The sequence below is a fragment of the Telopea speciosissima genome, chromosome 5, assembly GCF_018873765.1.
Source record: "Telopea speciosissima isolate NSW1024214 ecotype Mountain lineage chromosome 5, Tspe_v1, whole genome shotgun sequence".
NCBI lineage: Eukaryota > Viridiplantae > Streptophyta > Magnoliopsida > Proteales > Proteaceae > Telopea > Telopea speciosissima.
Window position 1 is genome coordinate 57,074,936 of NC_057920.1, and position 19,400 is coordinate 57,094,335.

The 19,400-nt window shown below is 42.4% G+C and overlaps 2 protein-coding genes across 2 annotated transcripts; both read left to right on the plus strand.

Moving 5' to 3' along the window:
- The first annotated feature begins 3,835 nt into the window (after nt 1-3,835).
- Nucleotides 3,836-9,321, plus strand: LOC122660990 (F-box protein At5g67140). Its single transcript, XM_043856268.1, has 5 exons — nt 3,836-4,052; nt 4,197-4,343; nt 5,666-5,801; nt 8,664-8,762; nt 9,015-9,321. The coding sequence occupies exons 1-5, from the start codon at nt 3,958-3,960 to the stop codon at nt 9,225-9,227; spliced, it is 690 nt and encodes a 229-aa protein (XP_043712203.1). The 5' UTR covers nt 3,836-3,957; the 3' UTR covers nt 9,228-9,321.
- Nucleotides 9,322-14,998: 5,677 nt separating this feature from the next.
- On the plus strand, nt 14,999-15,727 carry LOC122662390 (40S ribosomal protein S16). Its single transcript, XM_043858010.1, has one exon. The coding sequence runs from the start codon at nt 15,092-15,094 to the stop codon at nt 15,521-15,523; it is 432 nt and encodes a 143-aa protein (XP_043713945.1). The 5' UTR covers nt 14,999-15,091; the 3' UTR covers nt 15,524-15,727.
- The last annotated feature ends 3,673 nt before the right edge of the window (nt 15,728-19,400 follow it).

A 19,400-nucleotide genomic window follows, 5' to 3' on the forward strand; every position in this document is an offset into this window, starting at 1 on the left:
GAGTGCCATTCCACGGGTGTTGCCATTATTCTTTTTCATGAAGGTGGCGTAGCACTCCTTGCTTTCTTTCGATCTCCTCGGACTTCGCCTACCCCGTTCTCGGTGGGGAACTTCATCTTCAGGTGAAGTGGTGATATGACTCCTCTAAGGGCTGTCGGTGATGGTCGCCCTAAGAGGCCGTTGAAGGACACCACGGACTTGACTACCATGAAATTTACCATGATGGTTACTTGTTGAGGGTGTACCCGAAGGTGACGGGTAGCTCTATGGTACTCGATGGAGGCGGTGGCACCGAGAATCCATGGAGATAAGTGGGCTCTGGTTTGAGCTGGTCGTCCCGAACCCAGGCGTCGATAGGCGTCCAAGGAGAGTCGTCACAGATGCCCCTGTGTCTATTAGTACCCGTGTGCAGTCGATTGGCTACCTCCACTGTACTACCAAGGCATCTTCATGGGGAAGTTTAGTCCTTCCGGTCTTCATCGAGAAGGAGATCACCGCCTCGATCTTGGCTATCTTCTTTGGGCTTCTCGCCACTCCCACGAACACAGCATGAGCTTTAGCTTTTCTCGGTGGACTCTTGCCTGGTCCTCCAAGTATGGTGAGGATAGGAGGTCCTTGGTGCCACTAGGTTACAGTGGCATCTCTCCGCTCTTCTCGGGCGGTCTCTCTCTCGATCTGTTCTTCTTTCTTCTCATCTCGGCTCCACTTTGTCTCCGTCGCGACCTCTATCTCCTTGGCACGAGCGATTGTCACGTCTCCCTTCACATACTTGTTCAAGCTTCTGCTTTTACCGGTTGTTCTATCTCTCTTCAATTGATAGCACTCCTCGTGTCGTGCCCATTCTCTTTGTGGAAGAGACAATATTTGTTAGGGTTTCGCTTCTCTGCGTTGCTAGCATGGGTTGTGGCCAATGGAGTAGGTCACGGTCTGGATCTGCATGAGTATCCGGGACTGGTGGTGTTCGATGGTGTGAACTCGGGAGTGCTTGCCCTCTCGCTTCTCTCGGGCGCGGTCTGTCCTCCTAGATGGGCGGTCGCTCTTCTCTTGTCGGCGCTCGTCTCGACCTCTTACCCTTGTTGCGGTCATCGGTGCGCGACCTCTTGTTGTCTGTGGCTTGGCCTCGATTATTTTGTTCTAGCTTGTAGTACCTCGGCCATATTTGCAAACTCGTTGCACCGCTCCAGGAGCTCTTTCATAGTCCTGGTCTCATGACGTGCCAGGTCCTTGATCAAGTCCAGGTCCCTAATACCTCCTGCTAGGGCTGCATGTCGTGTCACGGTCATCCAAGTCTCGAACCTCCGGGGACTCCTTGGTGAACACGGTAACGTATTCCCGAGAGATTCCCGGGGTTACGTACCACGTTTAGTAGATTGACGGTGGTCTTCTCTCGCTTGACGCTTTGAAGCGGGTGACGAACCGCTCGCATAGCTCGCGAACGAGCCTATAGATCTCGGTCGTAGCACGGAGAACCATGATGTGGCTGCTCCCTTGAGGGACGCGGGAATGCCCGACGGATACCACGTCCGCCCCCATACAGCGTCATCATGCCATTAAAGTAGTTGATGTGGTCATTAGGGTCGTGGTACCACCTGTAGAGTTCAAAGGTGGGTAGTCGAAACCGGAAGGTAGTGTGGTGACATGATCTCGCCGAGAAGGGGTGTTGTCCAGGTATGGAATGTGTCTCGCCTTTGGTGCGCTTCTTCAACCCTTCCAGCCTTCTCATCCAGGTCGCGGAGTCTTTGATCGAGCTCCTCGTCCCGTGTCTGCCCCCACGCCTAGCCGGACGTTCGCTGCGACCCGTTCACGTTCTCTCCTGGATGTCCCCTCCCGCCTTGAGTGTTGGCGGGATGGTGAATGGTCATGCCGTGATGACCCCTGTCGTGAAGGTGAGGGGCTTTCTCTCTCTGTAGGTCGGCAAATGCGTGGTATGTGACTTTCTTCCGCGTCGTCGAATACGGACCTCCGGACCGATCTCTGCGGGCTAGACACCCTCGCCTTGGGTGTTGGCGTCCTCCCACGTTCGACCGTGGCGAGAGGTCTCTTGTTCTCCCGGGATCGGGAAGGCTCCCCCGCGGAGTGGGGTTGCCTGTCGCGCAAGTCTCTCGATCTCGCGCCCGGGAGATGATCTCCTAGGGTTTGGCTCTTATGGAGGTATGGACTCCACCCTTCTTGTTGGTGAAATCCTCCGATGGTGAGATGTCGCACGCTGCGTCGGTATTCTCGAAAGAGTCGTTGTTCATCGAGGATCCGTCGTTGCAGGTCGTTGATCCGACCCACGATGGCCGGAGCATTGGGGTCGGTGTCACCTCCACCACCACATCGTTGGCCTCGTCATTGTTGGGCTCGGCGATCACGAACTGGTCATTAAGGGGATCTCCTCCTCCGGAGGGACATGGTCCCGGTGGTTGGCTCGGCGAGAGCACTCGGGGGTGGTGATCCATTCCTTGCTCCGTTGTTGGTGGTGGTAGTCTTCCTTCGTGCCATTGAATGAGTATGGGAAGCGAGCTAGTAGTCGTAATGGCTAGCGTCGTTCCCACAGACGGCGCCAATGCATTGCGTCAAGAAATCGTCGAGCGGTCTCCGCGAGTGCCGTCACCGCAAGTGGACCAAAGGGGTCAGAGAGAACCGGTGTGGTCCGCCTAGGGCTCTCCGATGCCAAAGTTAGATCTCCTGACGCAACAGATGAATAGTGATTATCCAAGATGAGTTTAGATGTCCTCTATGGGGTTGTGTACCTTTGCCTTTTATAGTAGCATATGGCGGTGTGGAGAGTCCCCGTTTGATTGACGATTGTGCCGTTGAGTGGATAGAGGCCCTGGGTAGCGGGGCTCTATCCTCGATTGGCCATCTCCCGCGGGAGGGAGTGTCCTGGTGGATCGGGATCCTTGGTGGATAGATATCCGCGTGTGGTGATAACGTCCTTGGTGCTTGAATCCGTCCGGATGACGTGACCTCTAAGGGTCTAGAGTCCTGGTAGTGACATGAGTCTTAGCGATACGATCGGGGTCGTAGATGGGTGGCCCCCACCTCGGTGCCCATGATGTCTGCGCTGGGTGAGGCCGCGCCCGGTGAGGAGGTCGCGCTGGTGAGGCTATGAGGAGGTCGCGCTGGGTGAGGCGTGAGGAGGCCGCGCCGGGTGAGGCCGCGCCTGGTGAGGAGGCCGCGCTGAGTGAGGCCGCTCCTAGATGAGGCCAGTGAGGAGGCGCGCTGGGTGAGGTGTGAGGAGGCCGCGCCCCTGGTGAGGGGTGAGGAGGGCGCCGGGTGAGGCCGCGCCCGGTGAGGAGGCCGCACTGGGTGAGGCCGCGCCTAGGTGAGGCCGTGAGGAGGCCGCGCCCGGGTGAGGCCGCGCGGGTGAGGCCGCGCCTAGGTGAGGCCGTGAGGAGGCCGTGCTCGGGTGAGGCCGCGCCCGGTGAGGAGGCCGCGCCCTGATGTGTGGCCGCGCCCGAGTAGTGGCCGCCCCGAATGATGCTGGGACTCCGGTTCGTTCCCCTTGGCTATGGGGCGGGTCGTCTATGACACGTGGCGGTCGTTGATTGGCCCTGTGAATATTGGATGTATCAAATGGATACATTGATTAGTAGTTAATTACTCAATTAAGTAGATGTCGACAGGGGTGGGGAAGAGTGGGGCCAGAGACAAAGAAAACTTCATTGTGAGCCACAATGACGAGAAGATGACCACATTGTCGAGACGATGACAACATGCTCCCTCTTTACTTACTTGCTTACTTGTCCTTCTCGTTACTGAGAACTACAGAAGAGAAGAGAGTACGAGCTTCTCTGCTTCAATTACAGTGAAACAGAGCACAAGACCTGAACCGTATAAGAACTAACGGCAACGAGGGCCCTTCGTGGCTGTCTTTCCTCTTTTTAGTTAATTCCCCTTCGTTAGCGTCTCTATCTCTTCTTACTTTTTCTGGGTTTTTGTTGTTCGAGAGAGAGAGAGAGGGAGGAGGCAATGGGTGAGGAAGCAGATGCAGAGATCGATCGCCTGCCTGTTGACCTTCTTGCTCATATCTTCCTTTTACTCTCTTCCTTCACTGATTTGGCCCAGTGAGTGGTTTTGATTTTACTTCTATTGTTGCTGTTTTACTATTGTAGAATTGTACTTGAATGAAAATGTTGATATTTCTGAGCTGTTTTTTTTTTTTTTTTTCTTTTATATGTTCTTGTTTCTGCCCGCGCCTGTTGACCCAGGGCGAGCAGCGTTTGTAGGAAATGGAGGAAAGGGATGAAGCAATCTCTGGCTCGCAAAGAACGCCTGAGCTTTGCTGGTTGGAAGATGGATGATGACTCCACCGCCCGTCTCGTTGCTCATGCCTACAACCTCAAGGACCTCGACATGTATCTCTCTCCCTCTTTCTTTCACTGTGTGTGTATGTGTGCAGGATATATAGCTTTCCTCTTGTTTTGTTTCGTGATCATTGAGCTTGTTTCCTGGAAATTCCTTTTAGAATACCCTTTTTTCATTCAATTTTGAAAATTGCAGTTACGAATTCCTTAATGAACCGAATGCTCTGCGTCATGTATGGGGGTAACATTTTTTCTTCTTTGTTTTTCTTTTTTTGTTTTTTTTTTTTTTGGGGGGGGGGGGGAGGACGTGGGGTAGGTGTAATTTCTAGGCTACAGGGCATCACATGATGGCAGAGAATCAAATCTAATACCTAAAAGCCAGTATCTGAGAATAAGTCCTGTTGGCTAAATTGGGTGTTGTATTCATTTGCATTCTGAATTGATTCCATATCTTGGGGTAGTAAACTTCCAAGGGATATTTTGACAGGTTTTTAGGTTAAAAATTGATTGCTGTATCTCAAAGCATTTGAGTCCTTGTGTGTGGTTGAATGATTCAATAGGAGGAAATTGGGGAGGGGGTGTTTGCTATCACTGGCGTACTTGCTGTTATAACATAATTTTAAGAACCAAGTAATTGATACCTTGAACCTCATTCCCAAGGTGATCATGTGTCACAAGTATACATATTTGAGTGTTTCCAGTTCTTATTTTGAGAGTGATTTAGATGTGAGAATGTCAAACTTTAATTCTAAGATGTCAACATTGTGGAGCCATGGAGGGTATCAATAGAACATCCACTCTGTGAGAAATGTCACTGGATGCCAGAATGCCAGATTGTAGTCTGTCTGGAGAATTCAATAAATGTCTGGATCGTGTGCCATCTCATGTGAATGTTTTGGTGAGCATTATTCTCGAAGTTTGAAGTATATATTTTACTGGGATAGTAGTGGAGAATAAAGCACTCTCAACAGCTTCAGTACAATCTTTTTTGTGAACTGATGCTCTGGATGCTGCTGGAGGTGGGCATAGAATTCTCTGCAGTAGCAATATGGAAATCCATGTCTCAAAACTTATTTATTTTTGTTTCTATATTTGAGATCCTCTTTTTAAAATTATCTTTTGACTGATTACATACGACTTTATGAAAAGACAATCTCGCAGCTTAGCTTTTTTCTTTTCATAATTGTCTGGAACTTGCAGCTTGCACTAGGCAGTATGTAGAAGTTTGTAATAATTAATGTTGCTTCTTCTTTCGTATGTTTCCACAGTATTCAAGGTACTGAGAAATCAGTAAAGTCATGTACTTATTTAAAGATAGTGCATGTATAACGAATCAATTATTGTTGTCCTGATTTGCTCTAATTTGTTGTCAGTTCAAGGAGCTGTTGGGGCTGCCAAATAACAGATGATGGTTTGTACAGAATCTCTTTAGCAAAGTGTATCAGCAACCTGACATCAATATCCCTGTGGGGTATAACAGGAATTACAGACAAAGGTGTAATTCAGTTGGTATGTGATCATTACATTTAAGAACTTATATATTTGATTGATGCCATACAGTGCTTTGATATTTAGTTGGTTTGCGATCATTAAATTTTAAGTTTTAGTGCATTTGATGAGAAAAATCCATCGATAACTTTTACAAATGAAAGATCCCCCTTCTACAAGATTAAAGGATCTGCAGTAAATTTAACTGGATGCAAAATAGCTTCATCAGGGCATGTACAAAGAGCCAAAAGCTTTTTTTGGAATTAAACACTCTGAAAAAATTCAAAATACCACAAATAATGCAAATAGTGCATTCAATTGTAGCCTATCTTGCCATTGACAGCTGGACCTCCTTGTCAGTGCCTCCATAGGAGCAAGGAAGTCATCTTAAGGATATCCTTGGAAGCCACAGTTTGAAAGAATGTTATTCTTCTCTGAATAAAGATACAACTGCAAAAATAGAAGAATCTTGAAGGAGCCCAATAAAGGTAATGACTTAAGTGTCATCTTTTATGATCATATACAGTCCCTTCATAAGCTTATCTGAATTGACGGAAGAACCATTCACATTAACAGTGCAATGATTTTGAAGGGGGGGGGGGGGGTTCACCCAATGACACAATTTTATCAAAGAATGTGTGTGAACAGCTAGCAAGAAATTTAGGCCTGAAATGAATAGACTGCTAAATCAAAAACTTGAGCAATTGTCTCATATTCACAGTTCCATATATCGCATAATTACTTGAAGCAGTAGTCCTTGTATGCTAATAATGGCATGGTACTTCGCATGAATTTTGACTTCCATTTAGATTTACAATGAAGTATTTCAGTAATATTGGTCTCTTCTTTTAGTAAGGAGCATGATCTTCATGATGTTTTGCTTGATTATGTACAACACGTGGTTCTTGCTAGTTCTGAGGCTAAGAAAACTTACAGAAATTATACTTTTTGTATAATTCATTCACAGGGAAAATCATGTTAACCTCTCCTATTTAATTTCTGGGGATTCAATGATGAATGTTTTTTTGTATATCCGAAGGTCATCAAGAGTGGGATTTTAGTGCTTCATATAAGGTTGATTAATGTGAAAAGGGAAATTTGGGTTACAAGAGAATGTATCATATCTCCAGGTAGGGTTAGCAGCTACTTATCGAGCTTAGCAAGTACCCAAGGGTTATTTCTGAACTCAAAGAGAGGGATGCCATGTCTTGGACATTTCATGAAGAGGAGGTAAAATGTTTTGTCAATCACTGAAAATCAAATAGAAGAGGCCCTTAACGATAGCTTCCTTTTACCTTCTTCCCAGAGTTGAAGGAGCTCACATATAATTTCCTTAGACTTATCCAATAAACCCTCAATCCAATTTATCATTTTTATGGTTTGAACTAATCTTTAGAGGTAACATGTCTAGTTAGCTTTACTTTAAAGCTGTCTTCCAAGAAAGTTTCTCTTAATTGAGATGGTCTCAAGTTAATGATCAGTTACGATCTCATTCATGGAATCACTTGGTTTCGAGCTTCTCTTTATATTTTTGGTCTTCTTCTGGCAAGATTAGGATCCAGTGGCTTGAATGATTTTAGTTGCATCTAATCAACATATATTGCTCAAGTTTTGCTGTACCGTGTACATTTATCAAATGCCCAATATCAATGGCCATGGATTTGATATTTGAGAATACTCAACAAGGTATCATGCGCAAGTGACAAGAATAGTTTGGTTGAGGAGTTATCAGTTAGCTTAAGATTGTAGGGAGCTTTGGTCTCACTAAGCTTAAGGGAGTTCAATTATAACCAGATACATTATTTTTCTCCTCCCCCTTTTTTTGGGGATGTTAAGATACAATTAAACGGGAATTGCAGAGTACTATTCATAGGTTCTAGATCCTCTGAGGCAGGAATGGGAATAACCTTTTACTCTTGGTGGTTGAAGGTATCATGTTCGATCCATTGTGGCTGTTGAATAAACTTGATGCTTAAAATTTTAAAGTTTTTCTTTCAAGCAGGACCCTTTCAACTGATTTGGAGCCTTGGAGGTTATTCAAGTGAGAACCAGAGGGAAAAATATCAGACATGTGAGTACCATGTGAATGATTGTTCAGTTGGGGGTAGCCAGAAGAGCTGGAACTTGTCCTATATGTTTGAAGCTTGGATCATAGAATCTAGTATTCTGTTCATTCTGGTATGAAGTTTGGATCAGAATAATGGAATTTGGACCCTTCAACCAGAGAAAGGCTTCATTTTCTTTTTCCCTTTGGAAGGGGTAGTAGTTGGGGGCTGCACAATGAGGAACTTCCAAAACAAGGGCTGGAAGAAGCATATAAGGGGTCTTTATGTAATACACTGGTCTTTATTAGTAACACTAGATCCAGTTGTACTTACCAACCTAGCATGGAATGCTTTTTCTTGCTCTGGCTTTGATGCTTTCTCCTGTTCCTCCTCTTATTCCATCCATAATGAAGCATTCTCAATTCTTGAATTTCTTTGTTTGTTAAGATAATAGTGGAATAGTGGATAGTAACATTCATTTCATAGGGTCACACTAATTCCTCTTTACTAGCCATACTAGTGCATGGATATGGTGGCAATGCTCTTGTCCAATCAAGATAATTTTCAAGTCCTAGGAAGTGTCCTTGTACTGAATAGAAGTAAAACTGTTCAGGGTCCACAATTCTAGTTGTACACTAGATCTGTAGCATGCATTGTAATGATTATGCAATGGTCATAGACCTGTTGCTCCCCTGCTGCTTTGGTTCTGTTTCTGGTTTTTTAAAATTGTAATACTGCAAAGCTGACAAGCGGTTGCAATTTTTCTTCCGTCCTTATCAGAAGTATCTGTCTTCCCATTTATATTTTTCTATTGATTTAATTATCTATTTATTTGTAGGTTTCAAGAGCTACTTCCTTGCAACACCTGAATGTGGGTGGTACTTTTATTACCGATGAATCATTATTTGCAGTTGCAAATAGCTGCCCGCATTTGAAGGTTAGTTATTGATTTAATGTATTTCTTGTCCATGCACCGTGTTACTTGCCTTATGAAACAGTAACAATTGCATATTATCATTTTAATTGGATAAGGTGCAATGGGTGTGTATCTTGGTGATAATTATTATAATTCAAGGGTATGCCAATTATGAAAGAACGAGAATCGATCTCTTTTCTCCTCCCAACCCCCGTTTCTAGTGGCTCATAATCAAGAAAATATACCATTGCTTAAGAGATTGCTCTTTTACAGACAATTGTCCTGTGGAGTTGTCGCCATGTTACTGAGAGTGGACTCTTCTACCTTGTCAATAAATGCTGCAAACTGGAGTCGATTAATGTTTGGGGGATGAGAGTTCCCGTCGATTGCTTCGTTGCTTTACTTACCATAAGTCCTGCTCTTCAGATAAAGCCTGGAGGAGTGCATCTTAATGTTGAAACGGTTTCTCTTTGGCCCATCCATTGAGTTCCTTTCTTAGTTGCTTTTGAAGCACTTTGTTCATTACTTGTTCCTTATTTTTTGTATTTTGTAAGGTCATTATCAGAATTATTGTCTTAGATGGATTATTGTTAGACAAATAGCAACCTGTAAATAAATAAATTTTATTCACCCAAAAAAAGAGGAACCTGTAAATAGCTTTGCATGGTTTTTATACCAGATTCTTTGCAACATGAATCTTGTAGTGCCTTCTGTAACAACTCTTGCACTTGGAAAAATGCATATTGGGGCCATAATTATAAATTATAGAAAGGACTTCCTTGCCCTCACTTCTCAATTTACATCTTTTTTTTGGAAATTTTCCTTTCCAAAAATAAATATTCTGAAATCGTTTTTCTCATATGTTTCACATTTTTTTTTGTAAGAAAAATCAACAATCTCCACTTTCTTAGAAAACTCAACAGAGGCATCTTTGTCTTAGTAAGAAGCTTGTCTCCCTCTTCTATTCCTCTTCCATATCACTCTTTATTAGGTCCTCTACCCCCTCCCCACCTCCCAACCCCCAAATTGTGAAACCTATCTCTTTGTTTCTTTTGCTCTACATCTCACCCTCCGCTCCCCATTCCTCTTACTGGGTTCATCACACCAGTCATGTGCCATCACCGAGTTTCGCCATTCAACTCTCTGACTTGGTTTGAGTGGCCAAACTGGATTTGTACATTTGCCCCCATTTATTTGGGATAAGGCTATTGTTGAATTATTGAGTTGAGTGTACATTTACTCGTGAAAATGTAGGTACACAGATCATGGTTGCAGATAATCTAGTTGGGGAAATAGATAGATTGAAATAATTGCAAGGGTATAATCTGGACTTTATAAGAACCCTTACCCAAGGTTTCAAAAAAGAGGAGAATTTTAGTAATCCTTCTAAATTTGAATATAATTTTTTTTCGGGATTTCATAAAATTGTTCAAGTTACAAGTAGATCTTCCCCCTCAGCATTGAGAGCAGGTCTCTTACCATAAAAGCTACATTATTAGATTACAAAATCCACATTAAATTTTTTTTGGGGGGGGGAGACACTGATATCATGGCTGTAGAGCACCCACGGACTGTTAGGATCCCACATGGGATCATTCTTCTCTTCATATACTCATGAGTACCTTCATTTAATAGAATGGTCTTTTGAGATAGAATTACAACATGGTATTAGAGCAGGTTCGGATCCTCTCGCTGTGATTCTTTCACGTGTCATGTATAGGGTTTGTTCTGATACCCTTACACGTGAGGGAGCGTATTAGGATCCCACATTGGACAACTTGGAAGATAAGGTTGTCCTTGGAATTATTGAGTAGACACTATAACCAGCCATAAAACCCCGAGAAAATGATATCGTGAACTCACAATGGCATGCGTTGTGGTTCAAGACTTCAAGTAATCGAAATCAGGATCGGAATCGGTCGCCAACTATTCCAATCCGAATCTGGAAGCATCGGCCTTTTTCTGTAAAGAATCAGAAGTAATCTGCAAAAAATCCCTAAAATCGTTGGATCAGATTAGCCGGATTGGCTATGACCGATTCAGCCAATCCGATCCTGATTCCATGAACCATGCATATAACTTCCATGAACTTGTAATGAAATTACTTCTACTCTTGGAATTAAGGACAATAATGCAGGGCTCAATCTTTTTTTGTTTGTTCTTCATGTCTAAACTTTGTCATAGTTTTATGGAAATATCCCTTTCTCTCACCAATTTCTCTGGCAATCTCTATAAGTTGTCCATTCACACGGATTTATAAGTTTCATGTTCTAGCTTTAAGGAGCATTTTAGGTCTACCACCCCCCCTTCCACAAAAAAAAAAATCGCATAAAATTAAGGGTGTGGTTGTGGATGTTGGCCCAAAACAAGAATATTTGGATGACCATATAAATTTGATGGGGCTGATATCTTGTGGAGAGGTAGACCCCAAGGCCTCCAACACACATGTCAACTTGTTTACATTAGATAGAGTTGGCTAAGTAGCAAGTAAAGCTTTGAAAATATATGTTGGGGGCTAAGGGTGCACGCCGTTACATGGATGGTTGAAAAATAAAGGGAATATGCCAAAACATGGGAAATATGATTACATTTTAGGCACAATTTTGACATGTAGTCAATCCAAAATATTTCTTCAATTTTTTCTATGTCTAGCCTATCTTTGCCCAATGGGACTTTTAACTACAACTACATGAGAGAGTTGAGAAGTAGGAAAGGGAGTGCCTTTTGGCACTAGGTGAAGAGAAGAGAGTTGAACCCTTGAACATCTTGGGAGCTTGCACTCTACTTGAAAGACACTAACCAACTGAGCAAACAATTGTCATCTTTCTTAGATATTCCACAATTGGAATTATACACCATTCTTTCACGTGGCAAAACTAGATGCAAGTCCAAATATTTCTTTTTGCATTTTTGTCGGGTAAACTTTTTTGTCTAAAATTAAAATTACTGTTAATCTTTTAAAGAATATACTAAATGTGAATGTTAAATTGTTAGGGGAAGGGGGAGGGGAAGGGGAAGGGGAAAAGGTAGAGCATGGAAGGGTGGGGAGAATGGTAGAGTTCCCTTTGGGACTGGATTAAGTAATAAATTGCTACTTCTTAAGCCATAGGAATTCACACCCTACCTTTCCACCAGGAGAAAAAATGGAAATTGGATGATATATGTTGCTACATTACTTGTAAGACAGTAAAAGTGTGAATATTTGAAATTACTTAACCTTTAATTAAGCTGTGCCTTAGTAATTGAATCCTTATATTAGGGGTGGTGTTTCCACTCTCAATCCTTAAATTCACATTTTAAGGGAGACTGGACACAATCCTCAATAAATTCTCATGAAAGGATGTTATATAAAAAATACACTATGAGTTAATAATATGTTTTGGATAAGGGAGTGTTTTCTTTGAGCAAGTGGCAAGAGAAACTCAATTATGAGATGCGGTAAAACGGTATCATACATTGAAGGGCAGCAAGGACATTTCTTGTATGGAGGAAAGAGAGACACAAGGTTGCTAGTGTACCCTGCCCCAACAGCTCAGAGAACTTTTTCCCTTTGAATAATTACTGGGTGACAATTTGATTGTATTCTAAATTCAATGGATATGTTATTCATATTATCATATATTCATAAACCAAGTTTTCTTTCAGACACAGTGAATGAAAATCCATTCATCGTGGGTTTTTCGATGGACATGAGAGGGTATGGAGGTTCTTTTGGGGACATATTAAAACCCTATAGGGGTTTAGTAAAGCCTCAGATGATGGCTGAACCTTCACCCTACGGTGAAACAAAACTCTGTCCTATATCATTATCAACTTTTTTTAGATGATTTGATATCACTAGGTGTAATTATTAAGGTTAAAAAAAGTTTGAAAATTCAACCAAGAAACTCAACATGAACTAATTGAAGAACATGGGAGAAAGCCCATATAGTAGTTGAGCCATACATTTGGGATAGGTAAAAATTGGACAAGGGTCTTAGACTGTCCTAAATCTATTTAATGGTCAACTTACCAAATTATTATTGGTGGCTGAAGAGTGTAAGGTATGATGGGAAGTCTTCCGTGTCTAGGTATAATAGAAATATGAGAAAATGTTCTTTGAGCCACTAGGTAGGGTACACTAGCAGCTTTGTGTCTATCTTCCCCTTTCTCACATGAAATGATCTCGCTACCCTCCTATGTACGCTACTGTTTTAACGCACCTCATTGGTGCACTCCCCCATGACCCCTGCTCAGTGAACCCTCTCCCTAAAAATATTTTAGGAATGATTAGGGAGGCCTCACACCTTGCTACAAAGGTGCCAGACAATGGCCAAAAGGGCCGAACCCAGCTTATTTACAACTTTGCCTAAGGCTAGGGTCTATCTGGTCACTCATCCGTGGAAATAAATCCCCTCTAGCGTGCATTCAACAGCTGGATGAACTCGGGATGCGTGCCTACAACTGTTGGATCCACGCTAGAGGGGCTAGCGTTGGAGAGGATCCGAGTCCTCAGCCATGACGCTTCCATGAGTTTTATTAATTAACTGAGAAAAAGATCCCCACCCCAAAAGTGTGGGGATCCTTCCCATACCATCACATCTTGACCATGTGGGACCTATATGGATATTATCTCCTCCTTGATCATGTGGGTTTCTTTTTTTGAAAAAAACCACTTTTCTGCATTGTGATTGGTATGGTGTAGGGTTTAGGGAGAGTGTTCTTTAAGCAAGTGGCAAGAGAATCACACTTATGCGATGTGGTAAGATGGTATTATACATTGAAGGGCAATGATGACATTTCTTGTGAGGAGGAAAGAGAGACACCAGGGTGCTAGTGTACCCTATCCCAATGGCTCAAAGAACTTTTTCCCTTTAATAATTACTAGGTGACAATTTGATTGTATTCTAAGTTTAATGGATATGTTATCCATATCATCATTTATTCATGGACCAAGTTTTCTTTCAGCCACAGTGAATGAGAATCCATTTACCGTGGGCTTTTCGATGGGCGTGAGAGGGTATGGAGGTTATTTCAGGAATATATTAAAACCTTATAGGGGTTTAGTAAAACCTAAGATGGTGGCTGAACCTTCACAACATGGTGAAGGAAAACTTTGTCTTATATGCATTATCAAGCTTTTTTTAGATGATTTCATATCACTAGGTGTTATTATAAAGGTTCAAAAAAGTTTGAAAAGTCAATGAAGAAACTCAGCATGAACTAATTGAAAAACATGGTAGAAAGCCCATATAGTAGTTGGGCCATACATTTGGGATTGGTAAAAATTGGACAAGGGTCTTAGAGTGTCCTAAATTTATTTAATGGTCAACTCACCAAATTATTATAACTGCTGAAAAGTGTAAGGTATGATGGGAAGTCTTCCGTGTTTAGGTACGATAGAAATATGAGAAAAAGTTCTTTGAGCCACCAGGTAGGGTACACTTGCATCTTTGTTTTTATCTCTCTCTTTCTTACATGAAATGATCTCACTACCCTCTTATGTACGCTACCGTTTTAATGCACCTCATTGGTGCACTCCCCCATGTCACTTGTTCAGTAAACCCCCCTATAAATATTTTAGGAATGATTAGGGAGGCCTCACACCTTGCTGCAAAGGTGCCAGGCAATGGCCAAAAGGGCCCAACCCAGCTTATTTGCCACTTTGCCTAAGGCTAGGGTGTATCTAGTCACTCATCCATAGAAATAAATCATCTTTAGCGTGCATCCAATGGCTGGAGGAACTCGGGGTGTGTGGTTGGGTGCCTGCAACTGTTGGATTTGCGCTAGAGGGGTTGGCGTGCTGGAGAGGATCCGGGTTCCTCATCCATGATCCTTCCATGAGTTTTATTAATTAAATGAGAAAAAGATCCCCACCCCAATAGCGTGGGCTTCCCGTACCCTCACATCTTGACTATGTGGGAACTATATGGACATTCTCTCCTCCTTGATCATGTGGGTTTCTTTTTTGAAAAAAATAATTTTTTTGCATTGTGATTGATCTGGCGTAGGATTTAGGGTTTAGGGTTTAGGTGATTCCTCTCACTCTGCGACGTGAGGAACCCTCTGCTTTATTAAATAATACCGCGGCAATTATCCTTGGGTTTTAATCCTGTCATCCTCGGTTGACTCTTCCATCAGGTCCGGTCCGGTCCATTGAGAGCCCGGTCTAGAGAAGAAGTGGCAGATCAGTAATTTCATGGTTACTCAGAGGTATTTCTCTTTCTCGCAAAAACCCTAGACGTAAATGTATATAAAATCGACAGTGGCTACGTGCTTTCTTTTCTTTTCCTGCAAATTTCTCGCTCGAGTTTGCTTGCTAGGGTTAGGGTTTTACAGACCGGGAGGAAGGTACCATCTAATTTGCTCTCATGACGAGCGTGGATTCGGTTCAATGCTTCGGGCGCAAAAAGACTGCTGTTGCAGTAACCCACTGCAAGCGAGGCAGGGGTCTCATCAAGATTAATGGCTGCCCGATTGAGCTCGTGGAGCCGGAGATCCTCCGCTACAAGGCCTACGAGCCAATCCTTTTGCTCGGTCGTCAGCGCTTCGCAGGTGTCGACATGAGGATTAGGGTACGCGGTGGTGGTCACACTTCGCAGATCTACGCGATTCGCCAGAGTATCGCCAAGGCCCTTGTTGCTTACTACCAGAAGTACGTCGACGAGCAGTCGAAGAAGGAAATCAAGGATATCCTCGTAAGGTACGATAGGACTCTCCTTGTCGCTGATCCGAGGCGCTGCGAGCCCAAGAAGTTCGGTGGTCGTGGAGCTCGCGCTCGTTTTCAGAAGTCTTACCGTTGAGAGGAGAAGAATGACGGAAGAGAGGAAGAAGACGGAGAGGTTTTCCTCTCTTCTACTTTTTGTTTGCGTTATATTTTAGTTTTTGCCGTATTGTTGGTTATTGATTTTGATTTTTCGAGATATTTGCAAACACAATAGCTATTCGGATGGTAATTATATTTATTTCCAGTGGGAAATCGTCCTGCATTTTTCTTTCTGTTTGAACTATGGATTAGGATTTTGAATTTGAATAGAAATAAACTCTTATCTTTTATAGTTCCATTTCACTCTTAAGGCACATCAATTTAACTACTAACTCGTCCATATGTTCTTTGACTGTATGGTTTAAGCACTGGGTTTTGGGACTACGGTGATGGCTGGGATTTGATGGTTTCTTTCTCTTCTCCAGATATAATGGTTCTTGTTTGTTTCTACCTATTGGTATTCCCTGATCGTCTTACTCCAAAACAAAATTATGTTGTAAGGGGTCAAGTTTGTAGATTAACGGTATTTTCTGTGGCTTTCCCTAACATTTCTTTGACTGTAGGGTTTAAGCATTGGGTTTTGGGAGTACGGTGATGGGTAGGGTTTTAAGGTTTCGTTTTATTGTGGGTGGGAATTGGGGGGGGGGGGGATGTGCTAGGATGAGTGAAAATTTGTGCTTCATATTCCTCTGTATTTGATTACAGAGGGCTAATACAGGTCTCCTATGGGGGAGAGCAATCAACAATTCCCCATTAGCCCTGAATGTCTAATCAAGACTTCTCAGGAAATTGTAGGTTATTTGGTACATTTGTTTGGAAGCATGAAAAGTTACCTATGGGGAGAGATCTTCGAAGGAAAAATGAAAAATGAAAAATGAGTTGGTACCTAAATGCACTTAAATGTCCTGGGCATATTTTTAGATTTCAAGTATTAAATGGGATGATGGCATTGAAAGTTTTTTTGTTATATGGAAAAGATGAAGATTGATGATTGCTTGAAGTATGTGTCTCTAATCCTTGTGCTGTGACTAGAGTGGTGGCAGAAGATTGCTCTTTTATTGTTTTTCTCCTTTTATTGTTTTTGGGGAGAAAGAAGGTGGGGATGGGAAAGCTTCCTGCTGACAATAGAAATTAGAACTTCCTTATAGGCCATGTCTGAGACGCATTGTAAATAATTGCCCTGAAAACTCAGAGAAACTTCCTAGCCTTGCAAGAAGCAATTCTGTGAGCCATACCTTTTACAGTCTCTAGGAACGTGAGATGAAATACTACCACTGGAAAGACTTCACTGAGAAATATCAGGCAAGATGACTGTCATATGATTTGCAGATAATCCAGAAGGCATTTTGCATTCATCTTCATGCAGTTTCTGCTTTTTGCACTTTGGAATTGTCAGCCTAGCCTCCATGGGCAATGATGCACCTGTTCCTGGATGATCCTTTTGTCAGAAGGGAAGAAAGTAAGTTTGTTTTGGGAATTTTCTGTTCTTAGTGATGTTAGGTTAGTTGGGGTGATCTACTCCAGTAGGGTACAGACACCACATAAATTGTGCAGTTGAGGAAGTGTGCTACGTTTGTACTATTCATGAGAATAACCTTCTCACCATGGGGATCTTGAACCTTAAGTTTCTATTTAACGAAGGAACCTATTTTTCCCGTAACCCATGGAAATAGTCTTAGCTGTCCTCTTTCTAAATATTGAAAAAACTGAATGCGATGGAGATGCGACTAAAGCTTACTATGGCAAGTTCTGCAGTGCTAGCCTGACAACATTTATACTGCAAGGAGCGCAATTAAAGATCTGAATGATTTGGATTTAACAAGCAAAAAGTATGGACAAAGTGATCAGCTCTAGTGCTGCTGCCATTGGTATGAGTGTTTTCACTGTAATATAGGATTAAGAAGAGATTGGATAGACATGGCTTCTGTCCTCCCTAGGGTTATGCAGTGTAGTTCTTATTGTACCGATTCCACTTCTTATGTATTCTATTTGCAGTGTCTGTTTTTGGGCTGATCTGATGATGTCTGTAAGTATGATTGCCTGACCTGGATTAGGCTTTGGTTGGGTTGGTCCCGAGAACTAGCCCTGGTCCAGCTTAGATTGGTGGTAGTCTTCTACTCTTCTTCCGACCAGTCATGATGGCTTGACAAGGTCTTTCCCTATGAGCCATTTGAAGGTTTATTGATTTAGGATATCATTTATTTGAGGGTGGGTGTTTAGATTTTAGGTTCACATTTAAGATTTGATGGTTTAGGGTTTCACAGATAAAGGTTTAGGGTTTTAGGTGGGTCTAATTCTAGGTAGATTCTAGAACACATACATCTTTTGAATCCATGGATCGGAATTGCGCCAAACCGTCGTATATGCCATCAACAGAGCCCTCCTGACAGAGAGTTTGCAACGTTGTTAATCTCCTTTGGAATAAATTGGAAAATACAAGAAACAAAAGATGATGAAAAGAACATGATATCTTCCAAAATAGGTATAATCTCTGTGATGAGCAGAACTAACACTGCAACCGATGTAACCAACTTCTTCATTGGCCACAACATCATACTTAGATCATCGTTCAACCGATTTTGTAGTCGCCCCTAGTAGTCAACGGACAGATTCGAATTGTCTCTGAGTAGGAGTGAAGCTTCGGAGAAAAGGTCCAAACCGAAGCACTAGTCTTGAAGGATATTCTCCCACTTTAGATCAACAATGTTTAGTGCGATGAACAATTGTTGCATCAAAGAACAAGAGTCAATTATTTGAATCGTGTCCAATAGAGCCACAAAAATAACAAAAGAGGAGCAAATGTTCATAAACAACATGCACTTCACAGTGAAAACCTCCACGATGTTTAATGGTAATGACTGAAAGGAGAGCATGTAGAATATCCAACTTCACTCAATACCAATAGAACATAATTCCTTCACCATTAATAAATTGTGAATTCTCCATGATTTGCAAAGTTGGACCGATCTTAGAAGCAAAATCTGCAAAACGTCTCTATGATTCAACAATCATCGGAGGGAAACAAAAAAGACTAACACGCACTAAGGTGGAGTTTATTTGTTTGGATTCTAGTGTAGAATGGAGGCTTGGGATTGGAAGAAGGGAGAGGGAGAGATCTTTGAACCCTACGCTTCGTCAAGTTAGGGGTATGTAAGAGAGAGAGAGAGAGAGAGAGTTTAGCGTAGCGTGTTTTTCTTTTTCATTTCCCTCCGATGATTGTTGAATCATGGAGACTTATTACAGATCGTACTTCTAAGATCGGTCTAACTTTGCAAATCATGGAGTCTTTACAATTTATTAATGGTGAATGAATTATGTTCTATTGGTGTCAAGTGAAGTTAAAAAAAGTTGGATATTTGGTGTACTTTCCTTTCAGTTACTATTAAACAATGTGGAGGTTTTTCGTTGTGAAGTGCATGTTGTTTATGAATATTTACTCATCCTTTGTTATTTTGTGGCGTTATTGGATACGTTTCAAATAATTGTCTCTTATTCTTTGATGCGATAGTTGCTCATTGCACTGAACATGACTGATCTGAAGTGGAAGAATGTCCTTCAAGACCAGTGCTTCGGTTTGGAACTTGTCTTCGGGGCTTCACTTCTAATCAGAGACAACTTGAATCTGCACGCTGACTACTAAGAGCAACTACATGATCGGTTGAACGACGATCAGAGTATGGTGCCGTGACCGGTGAAGAAGTTGGTTGCAATGTTAGTTATGCTCATCACACACGTGTCCATCATTCCACAATGCCAAGAGCAACTGCATTCACTCCAGAGATTAGACCTATTTTGGAGGATATCATGTTCTTATATTCTCAATTACCAAAAAAAAAATAATGTTCTTATATTCTCATCTTTTGTTTCTTGTATTTTACAGTTTGTTTCATGGAAGATTAACGGCATTGCTGACT